This window comes from Aulonocara stuartgranti, assembly GCF_965226115.1.
Source record: "Aulonocara stuartgranti genome assembly, chromosome: 18".
Classification (NCBI taxonomy): Eukaryota; Metazoa; Chordata; class Actinopteri; order Cichliformes; family Cichlidae; genus Aulonocara; species Aulonocara stuartgranti.
This window is the reverse complement of record NC_138954.1, coordinates 22,813,994-22,832,371: the sequence shown is the minus strand read 5'-3', so window position 1 is coordinate 22,832,371 and position 18,378 is coordinate 22,813,994. Positions and strand designations below refer to the sequence as shown.

At 41.7% G+C, this 18,378-nt stretch overlaps 2 protein-coding genes across 5 annotated transcripts in view; one reads left to right on the top strand and one right to left on the bottom strand.

Annotated features, from left to right (window-relative positions):
* The window catches only part of LOC309694043 (ephrin type-A receptor 3-like), an 82,564-nt gene extending 80,754 nt beyond the window's left edge, over positions 1-1,810 (bottom strand). For all 3 annotated transcript variants that reach the window (XM_082513760.1, XM_082513761.1, XM_082513762.1), the window contains exon 1: positions 1,387-1,810. In XM_082513760.1, coding sequence (XP_082369886.1) covers positions 1,387-1,501 — 115 coding nt within the window. In that variant the 5' untranslated portion in view covers positions 1,502-1,810. The remainder of the gene's footprint in view (positions 1-1,386) is intronic.
* A 5,591-nt stretch (positions 1,811-7,401) lies between these two features.
* LOC309693353 (uncharacterized protein) lies at positions 7,402-11,089 on the top strand. 2 transcript variants are annotated; one of them, XM_082512463.1, is made up of 5 exons: positions 7,402-7,783; positions 8,523-8,598; positions 8,699-8,854; positions 9,303-9,392; positions 9,836-11,089. In XM_082512463.1, the coding sequence occupies exons 3-5, from the start codon at positions 8,750-8,752 to the stop codon at positions 10,049-10,051; spliced, it is 411 nt and encodes a 136-aa protein (XP_082368589.1). In that variant the 5' UTR covers positions 7,402-7,783; positions 8,523-8,598; positions 8,699-8,749; the 3' UTR covers positions 10,052-11,089. The 2 variants fall into 2 exon arrangements, with proteins under 2 accessions (XP_082368589.1, XP_082368590.1); XM_082512464.1 differs by lacking the exon at positions 7,402-7,783 and adding an exon at positions 7,836-8,058.
* The last annotated feature ends 7,289 nt before the right edge of the window (positions 11,090-18,378 follow it).

The following is an 18,378-nucleotide window of genomic DNA, read 5'->3' as shown; positions in this document are numbered from 1 at the left end:
GTTTCCTTTGGCTTCCAGATGGTTTCATCATTCGTGCTCTCTCCACTGAATATTTCAGCAGTGTGTTAGTGTCTCCTTCACATCCATTGTCTCCTGCAGTTAAAAAACCCTCCTGCTCCTCCACTCCATCTCTACTCTCCCTCTCGTCCGCTGCCTTTCTGTCCTTCAAAACCTTTGTTCTGCGTGAACTCCTCCGGGCTGTGACATACATTTAGCAGCAATGTATGTACACGCAGCTTATACTGTTAAGTCAGCCGGAGACAGGAGATCCCATTTAACCTCAGTGGGGCCTGTCATTGTATGAGTGTCCCAGAGCTCACTGTTTAATCTATGTAAGCCTGGAGTTGAGGTCTCTCCGTATCTGTGTATGTGTGTGATAGTGATTGAGAAAACACAGAGAAAAATATTATAAATGAAAGGCAACTCATAGTGACAGAAAAGCTTTGTTGAGCTTCAAAACAAGACTCAGTGGAGCTTTTGGGGGAACAATGAACAAAATGATTCACAGGATGACAAGTCACAGCTGTATCATCTCCAGCCAGACTGTCTGACAGCCAACAAGCAAAACAACACCACAGACTTCCAATTTAATCCAAATAACCTGCTTCATAAACTAATAATTGTTTTGTTTTTTTGTTTTTCTGGCTATGACTTTAGCACATTGATCTGCTGTTTTCTCCATTTAGTGCAAGTTCAACTTCCCTTTAAACAAGTCAGCCCCCATGTTTCAACCCAGCAAGCAGTCAGGAGTAGTTAGTAAGTAAATACATTGGCTAATTTCAGGCTGAGCATCGATGTTAATACAATAACCGAGAGAGGCTCAGCAGCAGCGTGTGACAAATTTAATGTAATTGCTGCTCCTCATTTGCAGACTGAGGCAGTGGCAACAGTCCACGGCAGAGAAGAAAACATTTATCAGTCTGTAATAATAATGAAGATATCTATAATTAAGAGGAATTTTGACAGAGATGCCAATGCTGCTTTGGCATAATCATTATAAGTTAGTATTCTTTGACGCAGGGAAAAATAGTCCACTGATTAATAAAATGTCACAAAGTGACAAGTCGACCTCAGCATTCTCTGGATGATACACGACAGGTTTGCCTGCGCTTATATGTCATAAAAATTTCATGTCAGCATGCTCGGAAAAGAAAAAAACGTGACGAACACTATTTTTGTCTCTCTTACTCCCTCTCTCCGCTTTCCTTTATGCATGATTTATAAGCAGCACTTAACGGGAGTCTCCGCCGCTGCGCTCCGCTCCTTCGCCGGCGAGTGGAGAGCCGCGGGATGGGGCTCCCCATCCAACAACTCAGCGCACGACCAAGTCATCTAAACTCACTCGACTTTAAAGCTCCACGAAACACGTCGGGGGCAAAAACCCACCTTCATTCTCCGGGTAATTCCGTAAGGCTCGGCATGGCGGAAAAGCGTGGAAAAGAAGCAGAGAGGACAGGAGGGAAAGGGACGGATAGATCCACAGTACGCGTGGTGATGCCATTTTTCAGGCTGCGCTGCGCCCTCGCTGCATCCCTGTTCGCCGTGTCGAGTCGGTGAGCGCAGCCTCGCAATTGAGGCAGGGAGAGAGAGCAGAGGAGAGGACGGGAGAGCAGAGAGAGAGAGGAGGAGACGCTGGGAAGGAGGGTCCACAGTCAGCCAAGTTCTGTCAATCAGCCGCCTGGCTTTTTGGGTGATGTAAAAGGCCTGTGGAGACTCTGTATTACACTGCAAAAAATCAACATATGATAATCTGATTTGGCTTCATGTTGACTTTTATGAAAAAACATTACAAGCGGCCGAGTGACAGAGTAAAATTTCAAAGCTAACTGAGCGCAGTAGCCTTCATAGTTGCTCTTGAAGAATAATTATTGGCTGAAATGTCACAGCAAAACCAAACGTCATTCATTTCTGTAAATCCAACTTCGTAGATCTTGAACATTTCAAAGATTATGTATTTATAGCAAAGATACTTTTATCTAGCTCACTGTTTAGCTCATTTATATTAATAGCAATGCATAATTTGACATTTGTCACCGGTTATGTTGGTAATGAGAACTGTAAGCACTGAAAAATAGAAGCAAATTGGCAAACCCCAAAGAGGCCTCGTTTAAGGGGTGAATTATGCCTATTAAAAATGATGCCAGATCATTCTCTTATGGAAAATGCCAGAACAATAGTCCTTGGCAGAGCAAACTATTACAAAGCCAGTCATCTCATTACTGTTTGGGTAACATTGTAGGAAATGCTGTCAACTATTTTGTTAAGAGTCGTGGCCTCACAGTGATTACTGTACAGGTATCAGCTCGGCCTCTTTCTCTCCATGTGCCTTTGCCCAGTTCCTGGTATTGTTGCTTTGGAAGCAACCAGCAGTAAACAGCATTGGCATGCACAACAGATCTCCTTATGGAGATTTATTCAGCCCATATTACATGTATGTGTGGGCTGGGTAAATGTGTTGGTAAGTCTTGAGCAAGCTGTCCTTAAACATGAATAAATAATGTGTTTGTCCTGTCATATGAAACCTGAGGAAGAGCTGAGAGTCTGCAAGGTCGACCTTTCTATCTTCCACTTTTTAGCACGTCCCACTGTCAGAGCTGGTGGGACGTGCCCCTGAAGTTAAAAAAAAGTGTGACATTTCACCTCCTGAGAGTGTCCATTTATGTTTGTATTCATATACAGAATCTGAATCATGGTTTTAAATTATTTCCCTGAAAACCAGACATCATTTCACGAGAATATGGCACATATAAAGCTAAAGTTACTAACAGTTAAATGAGACCTGTGATTATTCTGAGCCATTCAATTCATATTATTAGCAATAGGGCCTAATTGGAACTACTAAATGCAGTATCCCAAGAAAAATGCTTATTTACTTTATTGCTAAGAGGTATAAGAATGATGGCACTCTCAATTACATCAACCTAACTTTGTTATGTGAGCTTTCAGAATATAAAACTTCCTAATAATTATGGATTCGAGTCAGACAGAGAAAGGCTAGAGTTTTTCCTTACATTTGGGCTTTGTGCTGAACTAGTGCGGTTGGTTACATTTCAGAAAGGAGAGTGGCATCGGTATTCTCATGTAACCCTTTTACGAAGAAAGCAGATTACCGCACTTCCCCCAAAACAGACTAACTATTCCTTAAATAGCATATCTGTGTACATATTCTTGGCACGTTTCCCTCTGTGAATTCCCAGTGAGAAAAACGAAAGCAATCTCAGGTGACTTGTAGGTCACCTGATGCGCTCGGATTTTTTCCCCCTTGTGGAGCCTCCAGGCAAATGTGATGTAACCATCCCCTGATTTATTGAAGGACCATGACCACAATTATATTTGCCACGGGTAACGTTCTTCTATCACGCTTCTATCCCAAATGAGGCTCCTGAAAGAGCTATAAAACTGTCAAACATACCCTGATTTATGCTGAAATTCTGCTTTACCTCCTCCCAGCCATGTGCGCCGTTTTGCATTTGTGTTTTGGCTTTTGTGTTTTTCTCTCGTTCGTGTGTATGTATGTGTGTGAATCCACCACCTCCACACATTTGTTAAGGCTCCAATTATGATGATGATTTGTTCCTTGCAATGGTTTTACTTGGATGACCTAATTTCCTTATTGAGTGTGGGAAGAAGAAGAAGAAGAAGAAGAAGAAAAAATCTTCCCTTCCTTCTACTCACTCCATCCCCGCGCGTTTCTTCCACTTCTCCTGCTTCTTCTGCTGCCATGATGCTGCAGCCATCCATGCGCTGACAAAACAGTGCTGTCATGACTTCCCGCAGCGATGGAGTGACACAGCCCCTCAAACTCGTGTCACCCCCTCCACCACAGACATGCACACATGCATGCACCCAAACACACACCCATTTTCCATGCTTTGTGGAAGACTCTGGTTTTGCATAATGACACGCCGAGGACACAGACACACATAGACACACGCTAACACATGCGGTGACAATCCACTGACAGAGCTGACACTAGTCTAACAAATGTTTGAAATGTTGTCATGTGTTTCTTTATGCCTTTATGCTCATGTCTCTATCTGCATCTCCATGTTCTGACACCTTTTCACCCTCCTAACTTCACATGCATTTCCACAAGGAAATACGGATTTCTTTGCAACCTGTAATTTATTTGCAGACGGATTCTTCTTTCATTCATTTTCCTTTCTCTTTTGACCTCTAGATTCTGACCCTTCACCCTGATTAGCCTGACTGGGTCAGCGATTCACTACAGTGGTCCACTAACCAGCCAACTTATTTCTGTGCCGTTTCCTTACAAACAAATAAACACATTGTTGGAGCCCTCCCTTTCTAATAAAACCGAGAGAAGTTACAGACTCGGACTAGCACAAAAGGAAGTGAAGCAGGAGTGCGTGCTGCATGCATGTGTCATTGGCGGCGATTGCTTGTTTGACAAGGGGGCAGAGGTGATGGCAGGGTCGTCTGCCTTGCCAGGAGCTCCCCCGCTCACCCTCCACACTCTCTATATACACACACACCCTTAGCCTTATTCAAAGCCACTCACTCATGTGGTAATGTCTCTATTGTGACACCCTGAACGCTTTTTGGGCAACAGCTTGGTGCTGGCATTTGGGCAGAGGCATGTGTGCGCATATGAGCATGTGCATGTGTGGCTGCGTCTGGCTCATGCACTGAGGAATCTGCCCATGCAGAGCTTGAAGCATTGAGTTTTCTGCCTCACCCTGGTGACAAACTGAGGGAGATTTGGGGGACAAGGGATGGGAAATGTTGGCAGCTTCAGGTACGGAGATTAAAGGACACCCCTCCAACCCACCCACACACACACACACACACACACACACACACACACACACACACACACACCTATATATCTGCACGCACACATCAATTCATCTCACTCCATTCTTACTTTCTGATACCGCCACCATCTCAGTGAAGAAGGCAAAGCAATTCGTCATGTCAGAGAGCCCTGGTGTTGCCATACAACAAAAGGTGAAAGGGAGTGTGGGAAAGGGCTGGTGCACAAAGCCCTCCCTGCCCCTGTCTGTCGCCCTGTCTCGGTTGCATACGCGAAGCTGAGAGCCCCTTCAGCATCCCCCACCCTGTAGCACATGAGGCCCCTATCTGCAAAAACACATCCAATCTCCCTAAACTAGGATATATACACTTCCATATCTCAAGCTTGCTTCTGCTGTGGTATCCCCTAGTTGAGGCATTAACACTAACACAGCCAGGAGGGATTTCTATTCTGGCCACTAAGCCTAAATATATATGTTCATAGATAGTGTGCCAAAATATCTCAATATCAGGTTTCAGCAACATCTAGAAAAAAAAAAATCCTTTAACTCAGGCCAGACAGCCATTCAGCAAGAGAGATTGAGGAAGGGGAAGACAGTGGGACAGAGGGAGAGAGAAAGAGATAAAAACAGCTATTCAGGGAGAAAAATCTGCTGGTGTCCATCAGCTCTGCCCAGAAAAAGGGAGCAGGAAAGAGAAGGAGGATCTCCTTGAGACTGACGCCAGCTTTGCAGACAGAGAGGCAAACAAGCAGACAGACAAACAAATAGAAGGGCAGAGCGAGGAGGATACTGTTCACACTCTTCCAAATGTCTCGTCATCTGGGCTTTATTTGTACCTGATTTACTCGGGTTGCTCGCATTCAACTGTTTGGGATACAGACACACACACACCGACGAGCACACATAGAGTCGTGCTCAGTCACAGGCAAAGTGAATACTGTTTGACATATAGCTTAGAAAGTATATGTACTGTAAGCCTGCTGGGGAAAAGCAGTCCATGGCTTCCCAGCTTAATCGCGTCCTTCTCAAACAAAGGACTGATTAAACAATCAATGAAAACTGACCTTGCCTCCCTGTATCACATTCCCACTGGTGCTGACCTATTAGCCAGCGATGAGAAAACATGCAGATTTGCCAGCAGACGTGAGCAAAAATTGAAATAACATTTGGAATCAAAACAATGTTTCCTCCAAAACATTTTCTCACTGAATAAAAGAAAACCTGTCTTCATGTCGTCTACATTATCTTGAATACGACAAAAAACAAAAGGGAATGAGCCAGAGTGCTTATGTTACCGGCTTCAGCCAATGCCACATCATTTTAATAGTGCTAATGGAAAGGGAAATGAATGGATAAAAGGTAGAATGGAGTCAGCATGATGCATTGGAGCGTCCCCAAACAGTGACAGTGTCTTGGCAAGAGAAGAGGTAGAGATGCCCAATTCGGAGCTCCTCTTGCTCGCTTAGTGCCAGATATCAGTGCAGTGTTTGATATCACGCTGAATATGAAGAAATTTAGACTTCACGTTATATATCACTCATAAAAGCTGGCAATTGATTTCTATGCTGTGACTTTTATAGGGGCCGATCCCTTGATGAGTTACAATTTTACACACTATTGTTTAAACCAGTGAAGACATGGGCAGAGCTGCCTCTGACGGTAAGATTTTATTCCCTTGACCATAAAGATTCTGGAGTCATAAACAGCAGATGTATTTCACTCTCATGTTTTGCTACACTTTTTTTTCTTGTGGCTACCACTCGGACAGTTATGACACAGTTGTTTGTGTGCATGGAGACACTGTGTGTACTTAATATCATGTTTTTGCAACAAGCTCTTTTGATTATGTTTTTAAACATCACATGAAGTAGAATTACCTGAACCTTCTTGCCCAAGTTTCCATGGTCTTTTCGCAAAAAAACAAAACATGTAAATGAAGAGTCGTTGTTTTGTTTGTTAGCATTTCTATGCTTGTAATCATATTAAGAAGTTCTTCAGTCAGGAACTGTCCTTGGCACAGCAATGTGTGACAGGAATGTTGGAGAAATGTGTTAGTTTGTGTGTTAACACACATTATTATTTCATTATCACAAAAACTAAATAAAGTAAAATACAAGTAAACATAGTGATTTATTTGGACCTAACAAACTGATATGGGTAAGTTAATGTAACGCGATTAAAAACAACTGATTACTGACTATGTTTTCCAGCTTCCCTTCTTGCCCCCTCACTTTCACTATGTCAGCTTTGACGTAAACAGGGAGGCTTTTACTTGTGATAAGATACCAAGCTGTTGTCAAGTGAACTGAAATGATTTAATTTCACCCACCCGAGTCTGTTCCACTCCATGTTTGAGGAGGAACACAGGGCATGAAAAATTTCTGCTGTGACAAAGACCTTTTGCATCATCACTTTTCATTATGAATTATGAAATCATTTGTTTATGGGTGTTGTTGTAGGTTGTAACTGGTCTTATTATGCTTATTCCTCATTCCGTATTTTTGTTCTTGAAAGTAGCTTCACATGATTGGCGTTGATAATTATACACTGGGCTTTTTAATCAGAATATAAGGTCAAGTCAGTTAAACTTCTGCAATATTCATTTGATCCGTTGAGTACACTCTAAAAAATGATTCATGGGGTTAGTAAGTAAAGCTTAAAATTAATAGCTTTTTCTGCATAAAAAATTAAGTTTGTTGCATGTACACATTGTAATCAGTTGATAACTTAATTTAATGAGTTGGTCGAAATGAAAATAAAGAAAACAGTCTTAGCTCAGTAATATATCGATTTTGAACAGACATTTCTGTGTTAACTTAACATGAAAGTGTATTCAGTTAATACAACTTAAAAATCTCGTAAGCGTCCTTTAAAAGCTGAGTACAAGGCTGACTTGCCCGGACATGTTGTGCTCTCAGACCACTGATCGAAAGAAACGGAGGCAAAGAGAGAAAGCGGAGAAGCGGCATTTTGTACGGAACATTATCAAACGTTAAAGCTTTGTGGTGAGTACAATTTTTTGCCTTGTTTTATTCACAGCAGCTAATAACTCTAAGTTTAACTCTATCAACACGCACTGCAAGAAATCCTTTTTACACAACACTAAACTCTTCCTCGGCGAGTGGTGGTGATAAGCTAGTAACGTTACACTTCTGGCTAACTTGTGAAGTAATTCGACCGTAACATTAGTCTTTGTTAAGTTTTGTTTTACGGTGGCAGCCAAATGGTGTTAATTGACACTGAGCTTCTGTAGCAGTAGTTTTAACTCTGCAAAGACAGGGTAATACATGTTTTTCTTCTTTCTACTTTGAAATCGTTGCAGCGTTGATGAAGGTTTGACCAGCAAAAGGCTGGGCCATTTTACATTCATGACTAAACAAATGTAGGTTACTGAGTATACATTCGGTTTAACATCGATGCATTTTGATGTTTAAGTCCTAGAGTTATTTTTATGTGAGATTGAAGTTTGTTAATTGAGCCCTAGCTGAAGAACAGCCTGTGTCAAAGTTCAGTCAAAAAACGCGGGCGAGGAAGCGAACGCCATGTTGTAGAAACGCCACAGGAAAGATCTTAAGTAACATTCATAAACTAGTTGTTTTAATGACATTACATTGAGTGTGCATTAGCACATAAAATATAATTTTGCTCTTTTGGGTGTTAACTGCAGATACATAAGCGCAGTTGTATCACTTAAGAAAAAATATCTTTGATTTGGAAACATAACATAACATTCTCCATTCGCAGGCAGGAAGTTGTCAATCAAGCACCAAAAATCAATGACCTGAAAGAAAGATGGCCTGCTCTTTTTGATGCAGTTCAGGTAAATATTTTTCCATAAGATAATTTGCAGTATGTATTCTTTTAAAGTAAATTGTATACATTAACATGTTGTGCCTATTTGTGCCTTTTTTTTTATACAGATAAACCAAGAATTCAGAAGGATCACCACTGTTAACCTGGAGACAACATTCATGGCAAAGCTGGACCAGTACTCTCAGAAAATAATGTCCTTGCTTTCCTCAAGAGGAGGGGCTGCAAAAATGCGCATTCGGCGCATCCAGAACATGCTGCTAGAGGTATGAATGAATGAAATGTAGTTTATTTCAAATAGGATAATCCACTTTTTTTTCCAATAGGTGATATTGAGTCTTAAAAGGTAACTGTTTACAACTCAACTATGTCAAATTATTGTTTAGAGCTTGAGGCACAAATATCAATTAAAACTATAAATACTTAATAATAAAACAAATTATAGGTGATGTGGATCATGATTGGCAGAGTAATTTGCAAGATTTTGCAGTTTTTCTATTTGTTACCTGGATTTTTCAAGTTCATGAATTGATCATTTCAGAGAAATGGCTCTTTGAAATGATCAATTCATTATTTTGATTATCACTGGAAATCTATAATTGGTACAGTTCAGGCCATATAAAGTCAATCCTTTTTTCTTTTTTTTTTTGGATGTAATTATCAAAAACCCATCCTCCTCGAAGAGCAGTTCGACATTCTTTTTCTTATTCACAGGACGATTCTGTGGAGAGAAGGCGAGAGGTCGCTATCCGTGGCTTAGTGGTGTATCTCAGGGAAAAGGAGGAGGATCTCTTCAAAGAGCAGGTAAATCAGACATGACTATACTTTGTATTAGAGGTACGATCTAATCTATTATTAATTGATTTCTAAATTAATCGGCAACTATTTTGATAATTGATTGATCGGTTTAAGTAATTATTTTAGAAAAAGAAGTCCAAATTCTCTGGTTTCAGCTTCATAAATGTGAATCGTTTCTGGTTTCTTTACTCCTCTATGACAGCAAACTGAATATGTTTGACATTTGAGGTCATCATATTGGGCTCTGAGAAACATTGACATTTTTCACCATTTTCTGACATTTTCTGGACCAAACAACTAATCAGATAATCGTCAAAGGAGCTTGCAAAGAGAACCTTCACAGACATAATCAGATAATCGAGAAAATTGTTAGTTGCAGCCCTATTTTGTGTTACTCTCATGTATAAGTATGATTACTTAAAACATTTATATTGATTCTGATCTACCAGGATGGTGGCGGGGATATTACCAATGAAGTGATGAAGATTGTAACCAGAGGTGCCACAACGTCTGATCCAGCCAGCGCAAGGATCATACTTGAAGGAAGAGAAGTCCTAGCAGACCTGGATGTACCCAGAGCCTGTGCCTTGCTAATGGGGCTGATATATGCACTCAACCTCAGCTACCCAAAAGAACTGAAAAACACTTTTGAAAAACACTTTTGAAGTGTTTCAAAAGATATTCCTCGAGCTGGATGATCTGAAAGCCAGTCCTAAGGTAATGTCACTAAAAAGTAAACTGTTGTACTAAAAAATGTGAAGAGTGAGGCTATCCTCAAATTAAACGGGAAATGTTCCACTGTTGTTTGCAATGTGTTGTGTTACATACTTTACAGTAGGCAGTAGGTGTAAAGTTGAGCGTTGAGCATTAAGTACACCTAGTTAAAAATAATGCACTTTAAAAGGATAGCTCGGGTCTTTTGAAGTGAGGCTGTATATGAGGTACATATGTATTGTGAGTGTATTACACACAGTAGATGGCAGTCAGTAAGCTCCACCTACGGAGAAGCAGACGGGGCCACCGGCACGCAAGATGAGCCTCCATCCTAATAAAACTGATGTCAGTTTAAATGTACATTATATCAAGAATATGTTTACTGCTTTATTTTGCTATCAGACAGCCTTTTCTGTGAGGAAAGAGAAGTTCTACTGCTTGTTGTTTCAATCGCTCTGGCCCACCAGCGTCCATGGACAAAAACAGCAATTTTACCTGACAGCACACAGGAGTTGCTGGTCTCCTGCTGCCTTGATCAGTAAGTGTAATTGTGTTATTTGGTGACTTTGGTGTTAGTTCGGGTTAGTTCAGATTTACCAAAGTCACACAAACAAACTGAGCCTATCGTGCGTGTTGGTGGCAGGAATGTGCTGACTGCTGTCTACTGTGTGTAATACACTCACAATGTACTTCATACTTAAAAAAACCTAAACTATCACTTTAACACAAACAAACTTGAATCAGAGCATGACTGTCAAAATGTTCAGTCTTTTTGAGACAGATTTACAGGGGTGTTTTATGTCATTTATTTTATGGAGGCAACAATTTTGTCTGCTATTGAAATGTCAATGAGTCTGGAATGGTGGACTGGTGTTCTAATAAACAGTTTGATCATAAAACTGGAATTTCAATGTGTAATTTATTGTATAATTGTAAGTTATAAGTTATTGTAAGTTACTAGTACTCAAAAAAATTAAGGTAACAATTTGCATGGATATTTCTGAGTAGAATAAAAGTAAAAAAATAAGTTTGAATAACTAAATGGAGTAATTTTTTAAACAATTAAAATTAAGTTGGTTCAACTTAATTAAGCTTGTAGAGGACAAAGCAAATCATGTTGTTTGTACGTAAGGAATAGAGTTTGCCTAACTAGAGAACTCTTGTGGCATTTACGCTATAGTGGCTAAGCTGAAGTAACTTAAAAAGATCCATGCAAATTGTTACCTTAATTTTTTTACGTTAAGCCAGCAGATCTTTTTTTAGAGTGTAGGAGAAGTGATGTTGATCAGTTTCTGCTGAAATTACCAGCACGTGCAGTGAGACAGCCTCCAAAACAAGGATGGTTTTAGAGGCGGAGACCACTGACATTTTACACTCATCATCGTTTCTGACAGCTTTTTTCACTGGTGTTGCATTTGGCTGGGGTTGCTACTTGGAGATAAATTATTTGAATTTCAGGAGTGGGATCACACCTCCAAACACGCCCCTTCTGGGTCTTATCTATATATGACCTCCTCCAGTTCTACAAACTGCTCATTCTCGGTTTCATGCCCGTCTCTCCGTACCCTTTTTTCAATTCTTTCTTTACTTCTCATTAGTACATCTGCCAGGCCTGGGAGCTGCCGCCAGTCCCTATCGAGGCCTTCCCCAAACCGCAGCTCAATTCTTGGTCAATCCATTCATCTTTATCTACTAAAAACTGCCGCCAAACCTAGAATGAGGATGTGGGCCTACAGACCCTACAGATGTTGCATAGGTAGTCTAACTCCAAAAATCTGAAACATGAGGGTGGCCCGAGGGCCCAACATCCTCTAGTGGTCCCTGTGCTCACTGCCCAGTACCATGAAGCCCGATTAGTATTTGCCATAGGATACCAGAATTGGCAAGTCTGCCACTAGTGCCCTGCGCTTTTCATTGATGAGAGCAGGTTCACCCAGAGGACATAATGTGAAAAGAGTCTGGAGAAGCCATAGAGAGTGTTATGCCTGTAACATTGTTCACCATAACCGGTTTAGTGGTAGGTCAGTGATAGTCTGGAGGAGGCATATCTATGGTAGGACACACAGGCAAAGGCACCCTGAATGCCATTAGGCTTAGAACAAAATCCTTGAACATTGTCAGACCCTACGCTGGTGCAGTGTGTCCTAGGATCCTCTTTGTGCACGACAATGCCTCCTGTGGTGAGAGCATGCAGGTATTTGCTGGAGGATGAACGAACTGATACCACTAACTTAACCCCACCACACACTCGTCTGACCTAAATCCAAAAGAACACCCCTGGACATTATGTGTCACTCCACACAGTGCTGCCATCAGTGTCCAGGAGCTCAGTGATACCTTGGTCCAGGTCTGGGAGGAGAGGCCCAAGGACCCCATCCATTGTGTCGTCAGGAGCATTCCTCAATGTTGTCAGGCATACAAACAACAACTTGGGGATCACACAAAATACTGAGTACCATTTTGAGTTGCTACCATTTTGAATTTCTGCAAAACAGACAAGGCAGCTACTTCAGTTTTTCACTCTCATTTTCAGAGTGTCTTTGAATTCAGCCCTCTGTAGGTTGATCATTTTCATTTCCATTAAATGATATGACATCCTTTGGTTCCTAACACATTACCCAGTCCATATCAGTATAGATATCAAACATGATTTCTTTTTCCAGTGAGATCTGATGTGTTTTCAAAGTGCTCCTTTTTATATATTATTACATTTATCCATTCATACAATTTAAATATTTCAGACTGCATGACAAACTGAATGGTGCTTGAATCAAATAAATGAAGCAGGGAGAAATGTCTACAAGTGAAGAGTAAATATGCTCGGCAGCCTGGTGTCTCTCAGGTGTTAAAGCCACATTAATCATTTTGTCCATTTAATGGCAGTAAGCAGCAACAGTAGCAGGGTACATAATATTATTGTATTACAGGTAGCACAGAAACCTTCCTGCTGTGCTGACTTAATTCGATAACGTGAAGTGCAGACGTACAGAAAGTCTCTCTGTTTGACTCGTGCACGGCAAAACAAAGAGCTCCAACTGGCTGATACCCTTTCGAAAAAGAATGATATTTATTTCAAAGTAACTAAAGGTAAATACATGTTTTCTAATGAAGTATGAGGTGTTTCACATTTTCCCCATTCACAATAATGAACACAGAGCAGAGGCACATGCTGGTGTGATTTGTCACCATCTCCCTAGGCCTACACTAATGGACAGACACTCTTTGTGTGCTAAACAAATTAGCTCCATTACCAAGAAGCAGAGAAGGGTGAGACAGACACATAGGGGGGAGAGAGAGAGAGAGGTTTAAGATAAGGGACATGCAAGGAAATAAATGTAGTGAAAGGTAAGCATAAAAGGGAAGGAGTGTGGGGACGTGATTCATGTATTCTATACGCTGAATAAGTGGGAAAGAAGTCTTATCTAACACCATTTTGTGCGAGTGTATGTGTGAGCCAGGCTAGACATCTAAGCACTCCGAGCCCTCGTGAGAGAGGGCAAATGTGCATTATCGTCCATCCATCACTCACTCATTACTCATTCACTTACTTACACTGAGAAACACGTGCGCACACACACACACACACACGCGCACACACACACACCCACACACATCCACATACATGAATGCTGATACGCCCTAATACATGCACTTAACACCAGACTGGATGCGAGTGAGACACATTTATCTCCATACAGCTGCGTGGAAACCATTCTGAGTGCATTTGCGAATGTGTATATGTGTGAGCGAACGTGATCCGCCAGGTTTCAGGTCAAAGCAATTCTCTGTTAATCTGATTGACAGGGAGACACCCTCGCCTTCGCCGTCTTCTGTCTTTTTCACCATTTATCACCCATTTTCTCATTTTTCCACCCTTCCTCCTGAATACGTTCCTCCGTTCCTTTCACAAGTTCTCACCTCTTCCTGCCCGTTACACGTTCAATCCTTCAATCGTCACGCTGCTTTTCAGTGTCGTGCCTGTCCTCGCCTCCTCCCTTCTTTTTGCTACTCTTCATCATCCTCCCTCCATCTTGTTTCACCCTTGATGACATAAACACATCATTCTGCCTGCGCCGTGATCGCATTACCTGTGGTAACACGGCTTATAACCACAGCTCCTCTGCCATCCGGAAGTGTGCATGGGTGTGTGGAAACTCCTCAATGCAAGCTTGTGTAAAAATGTGCCCTGAATGGTCAAAGTTAATGAAAAGCGAAGCACAAAGACTTTCCTCTCATTGATGGAAGTGCTGTAGTAGGCCTTGAATCTTTTCACTGGAATTACTACAGTCACGGATAAAGTTGTATTAAGTGGAAGGTCATTGCTTTTCAGTGTTAACGTTCTGCAGCATTATGGAGATATCAGCTAGACCTCACGGAAAATTAAATCTGACTGAGTACATTTGTCACACGTCATCCTCACTCTCTGTCTTTTCACTGTTTCTATTTCTAATTAAGGCATTAAAACACTCCCTCCGTATGGTATAAGAGGTGGAATACATACTGAGCAGTGCATCACACAGTAAACATATTTATAACCTGCATTTATTGGACACAGCGATGGGAATGTTGGTCGGATAATTTGGTCCTTTCAAAACATTTGCCAGAAATGTGTCTACTATTGGGTAAACTGTCAACAAAACTTGCTACATATACTAGATTTATGTAATATAAAGCAGGCTTAACAGCAAACCCAGCTGCAACAAAATGACAAGGTTAAAAACTGTGATAACGATGGCAAAGCTGTAATGATTACAGCACAACATCTTTGTAAAATATTCTTCAAGGTATCCTCGTTCACCGGTGCAGTTTTCTCAGAGTTTTTTCATTCAATAGTTTTCACTGGCTACAGTCCTTGTAGCGTGCAGAGAGTGAGCTTCATTTACATATCTGGATAAGCAGCAAAAGAACAGCTAAGAGGGAAAACATCAAAAGAAAGCAAAGAGTCTATATCGATCCTGTGAAGGAAAAAGATCCCCTGAACCACCACAGAGCGGTGAAGACTCTGAGGAAAGATTCTGAAAGTAGTTTTTTTTTTTTTTTGTTTGTGTGCATTAATCTTTGGGTAAATCCAGGAGTGAAACTGACATGGAGGTCAGAGTATCTGAACCTCTGCACCTATAAGGTTAAAGCTATTGTATCCTAATCAGCAGAGGTTCCACAGCTCTGGCCTAACAACGTCTAACCCCTTGTATGGACGTATTTGAAGTGCGAGTCAAAGGTGATGATGCAACCAGAAGTGCAATACTCACACAAATTGGCTCTTGTTTAGAGGCTAAAAAAGAGAAATGCTTTGCTGGTGTCTCCTTAGGCATTATCATAGTGATTTAATGATATGCTGCAGGCCTCATTTAAACTCTTAGCAGCTGCTTGGGATCTATACCGCCATGTCGCTCAGCAATCAATATCCCTTACACACACACACTCCCACACGTACTCATGCCCTGGGAGGAATTTCTTTTATCGGGAAACATCAGATCAAGCTGATACACTTGAATGGCTATTGGGGCCAGATTGACTCACAGTGAGGGGACTCAGGATCAATGTTTTTGCTCGGAAGCCAAACTCGTCCGGTTGTTTTGTGTGTGTGTGTGTGTGTGTGTGTGTGCTGGAGCGTGTGTAGAGGGAGTGTTAGCCTGCTCAACCAGCTGTCTGCTTATTCATGGCATATTAATATTAAGATGGCAGAGGCGAGGATCAGAGGACAGACCGGCAGCTCCAGAACAGGCCGAGCGCATCCGTGGACTCGCCTGACAAGAAAGGCCCCTAGCTGAGCTCTCCCGCTGGGTTCAAGAGACAAAGACAAGTGCCTGTGTTTCCAAACATCAGCCCCTCTCACCGCCCAGAGGTCAGGAACTTGAAATAATCTAGCTCAAGCAGGAGGGACCAGGCTTCCCTTGTGCACGCGCAGACTTACAGACACACACACACACACACACACACACACACACACACACACACACACACACACACACACACACACACACACATTTAGGGATTAAAGCTTTGATACGACCCTGCTTAACCCAACAGCGGAACAAATGGCGGGGTGTCACAGGGGAAGAGGGGGGCTGAGGGAAGAAAGTTCTTAAGGGTGGGGGGTCTACGTGGGCAGAAAGACAAAATATGGCGGTGAAGGGGATTATGGCAATCAAGGGGCATGTGCTCGACAGACAGATATCTAACGCATGTTCCCTAACAGACTTCAGAAGAAGCAAGAGGGTGATATGGACTGAATGGACTGTATGATCAAAGCAGACAAATAAAGAGAGGATGTAGAGACGGGGGAGACCTTGATGCAGTGAGTTATGAATGAGCTTTGGTGGTCTAAAAGCGACTTGTGCTCTTTGATCTGCCTCTAATAATGTTTCTCAGACACAACCTCATCTGAGAGGCCACTGCCAAAGGGAGACAAATGTCTGACGACCAGATACAAAAAAATCAATCAGTCGATTTATCAGCTGTCTGCGCGCTGCATCACTTTTTTAAGCACAACAAACCGCTCGACTTTATTTGTGATGTTTAGAATGGGAAGTCTAAATTATTCTGGGCCCGCTGACATTTTTTGGCCTCACGCTATACTGAAGAGGAGAATAATGTCAGCTATAGCCTAGGGGTTGCAGCGGCTGTATTTTTTGCCACTCTGGTCCACTGGGCTAAATTTGGATGACTCTCTCAGAGCCTGTCAAGTGCCAGCTTTCATTTACTCACTGAAGAGAAAGCACGCCATCTAGTGCACCAGTATGAAAGCTCACAAGTCGAAAAGCAGATCACGCATTAGAGCAGTACATCAGTGTGTGTCATCTATGGAGAAGAAGTGACGCTTTACTGGAGTAAGAAGAAGATCTGTGCTGACTCATTTAAGTTCAGTTGCAGCTGAGAAGAAAAGTTGTGTCGATGATGGCTCATAGCACGTTTTATTTACTCATAGTTGGGAAAAGTTGAAAATTAGATGGAGTACTGCAAAGACAAATATTTATCCTGTGGAGATGACAACAAGGTAGGATGTGAAGAATTTAGGGTGCAAATATATTTTAAATCTTTTCTAAGTCCCACACTATTTTAATGGTGTACCTCAAATTGAATAAAAATGTGTGTTATCTGGTCTAATGTTGGGTTTTTCTCATCTTGGGAAACAGCCAAGATGATTTAAATGCCACATTATTTTTATTTTCCACAGCTTCACACTGGGATCTCCTGGAAGATACACAAAATGAAATGAAGAATAAATGCAAATGCTGATGTTATCCTTTCTGGATGTTCATATATTACTTTACAATTACATCAACAAAGAAATAAATATTCTTAGACTTGGAACACAGTATTCACCGAGTCCTGATTAACACCACAAAACACTGGGAAAAAAAGCGCACCTCCCCCTCTGGACTAATGGGCCCATTTTACCAAATCTATGAAGAGGAGTGGACAATTTGCTGTCTATAATAGCACAGGCCAAAAGAGACAGGTTACTCAGGCGAAGAAACCCCACTCCATCTGAAATGATCATGCTGGATCAGTTGTGGCATTGCGCGTCTCCCAACCGTGAAGAACTGCGAGCCGAGGGCTCCTATAATTAAAGCGCTTATTGATTAGACTTTGCGCTCCTGCGTCCCCTGAACCGTGAGCCAGAGGCACGGGGCGGGTCGGTCACTCTCACAGACATTCAAATCACCCCAGAGCCACAGGGGCAATGTCTATGCTAATGTCTATGATAATATAGCCCCCAGTTTAAGTCGATTATTGATGCTTTCTCTAAATGGACGGTTGATCCACAATTGAAGCTTTATGTGAACGGGTCAATAGCAAGGAGATTGATACTGGGCATGGGGTCAGTCTCATTTCAACCTCACCGGTTTCAGGAAATGAATTGCGAATTGCTTTGTTAATTGGAGCATTAATTGGAAAGTAAATGACATTTCTCAATTCCAAGTGGGATTTCTGTTCGTCCCTCGACACTGAACAGAAATATACAATATCCATGTATAAAGGCCCCGGGGAAGAGGTCAGAGACCCTCATTTGCTGAGGATCAATCTGTCGCTAGTTTTAATTCAGACATTTCTTTCCTTTTTAATAAGTTTTGTCAAATAGTTTCTGTTTTTTGCACGTGTGTATGTGTGTGTGTTTAAGAAGAAGACAGAGGGGGAGAAAAATGAAAAGAGCATAAGAACATATAGAGTACTGCGAGTCCCAAGGTAAAAGTCAACAGGAGAACTGATCTTACGTATATCTGGACCAGACAATAACAATGGTTGATGGTTGATGGACCTCTGGTGGGCGCTG

Coding starts and splice junctions, on each gene's coding strand:
- LOC309693353 (XM_082512463.1), top strand. CDS start 8,750: ATGGCAAAGCTGGACCAGTACTCTCAGAAAATAATGTCCTTGCTTTCC. Junction 8,855..9,302: donor TCCAGAACATGCTGCTAGAG/GTATGAATGAAT, acceptor TCTTATTCACAG/GACGATTCTGTGGAGAGAAG. Junction 9,393..9,835: donor AGGATCTCTTCAAAGAGCAG/GTAAATCAGACA, acceptor CTGATCTACCAG/GATGGTGGCGGGGATATTAC.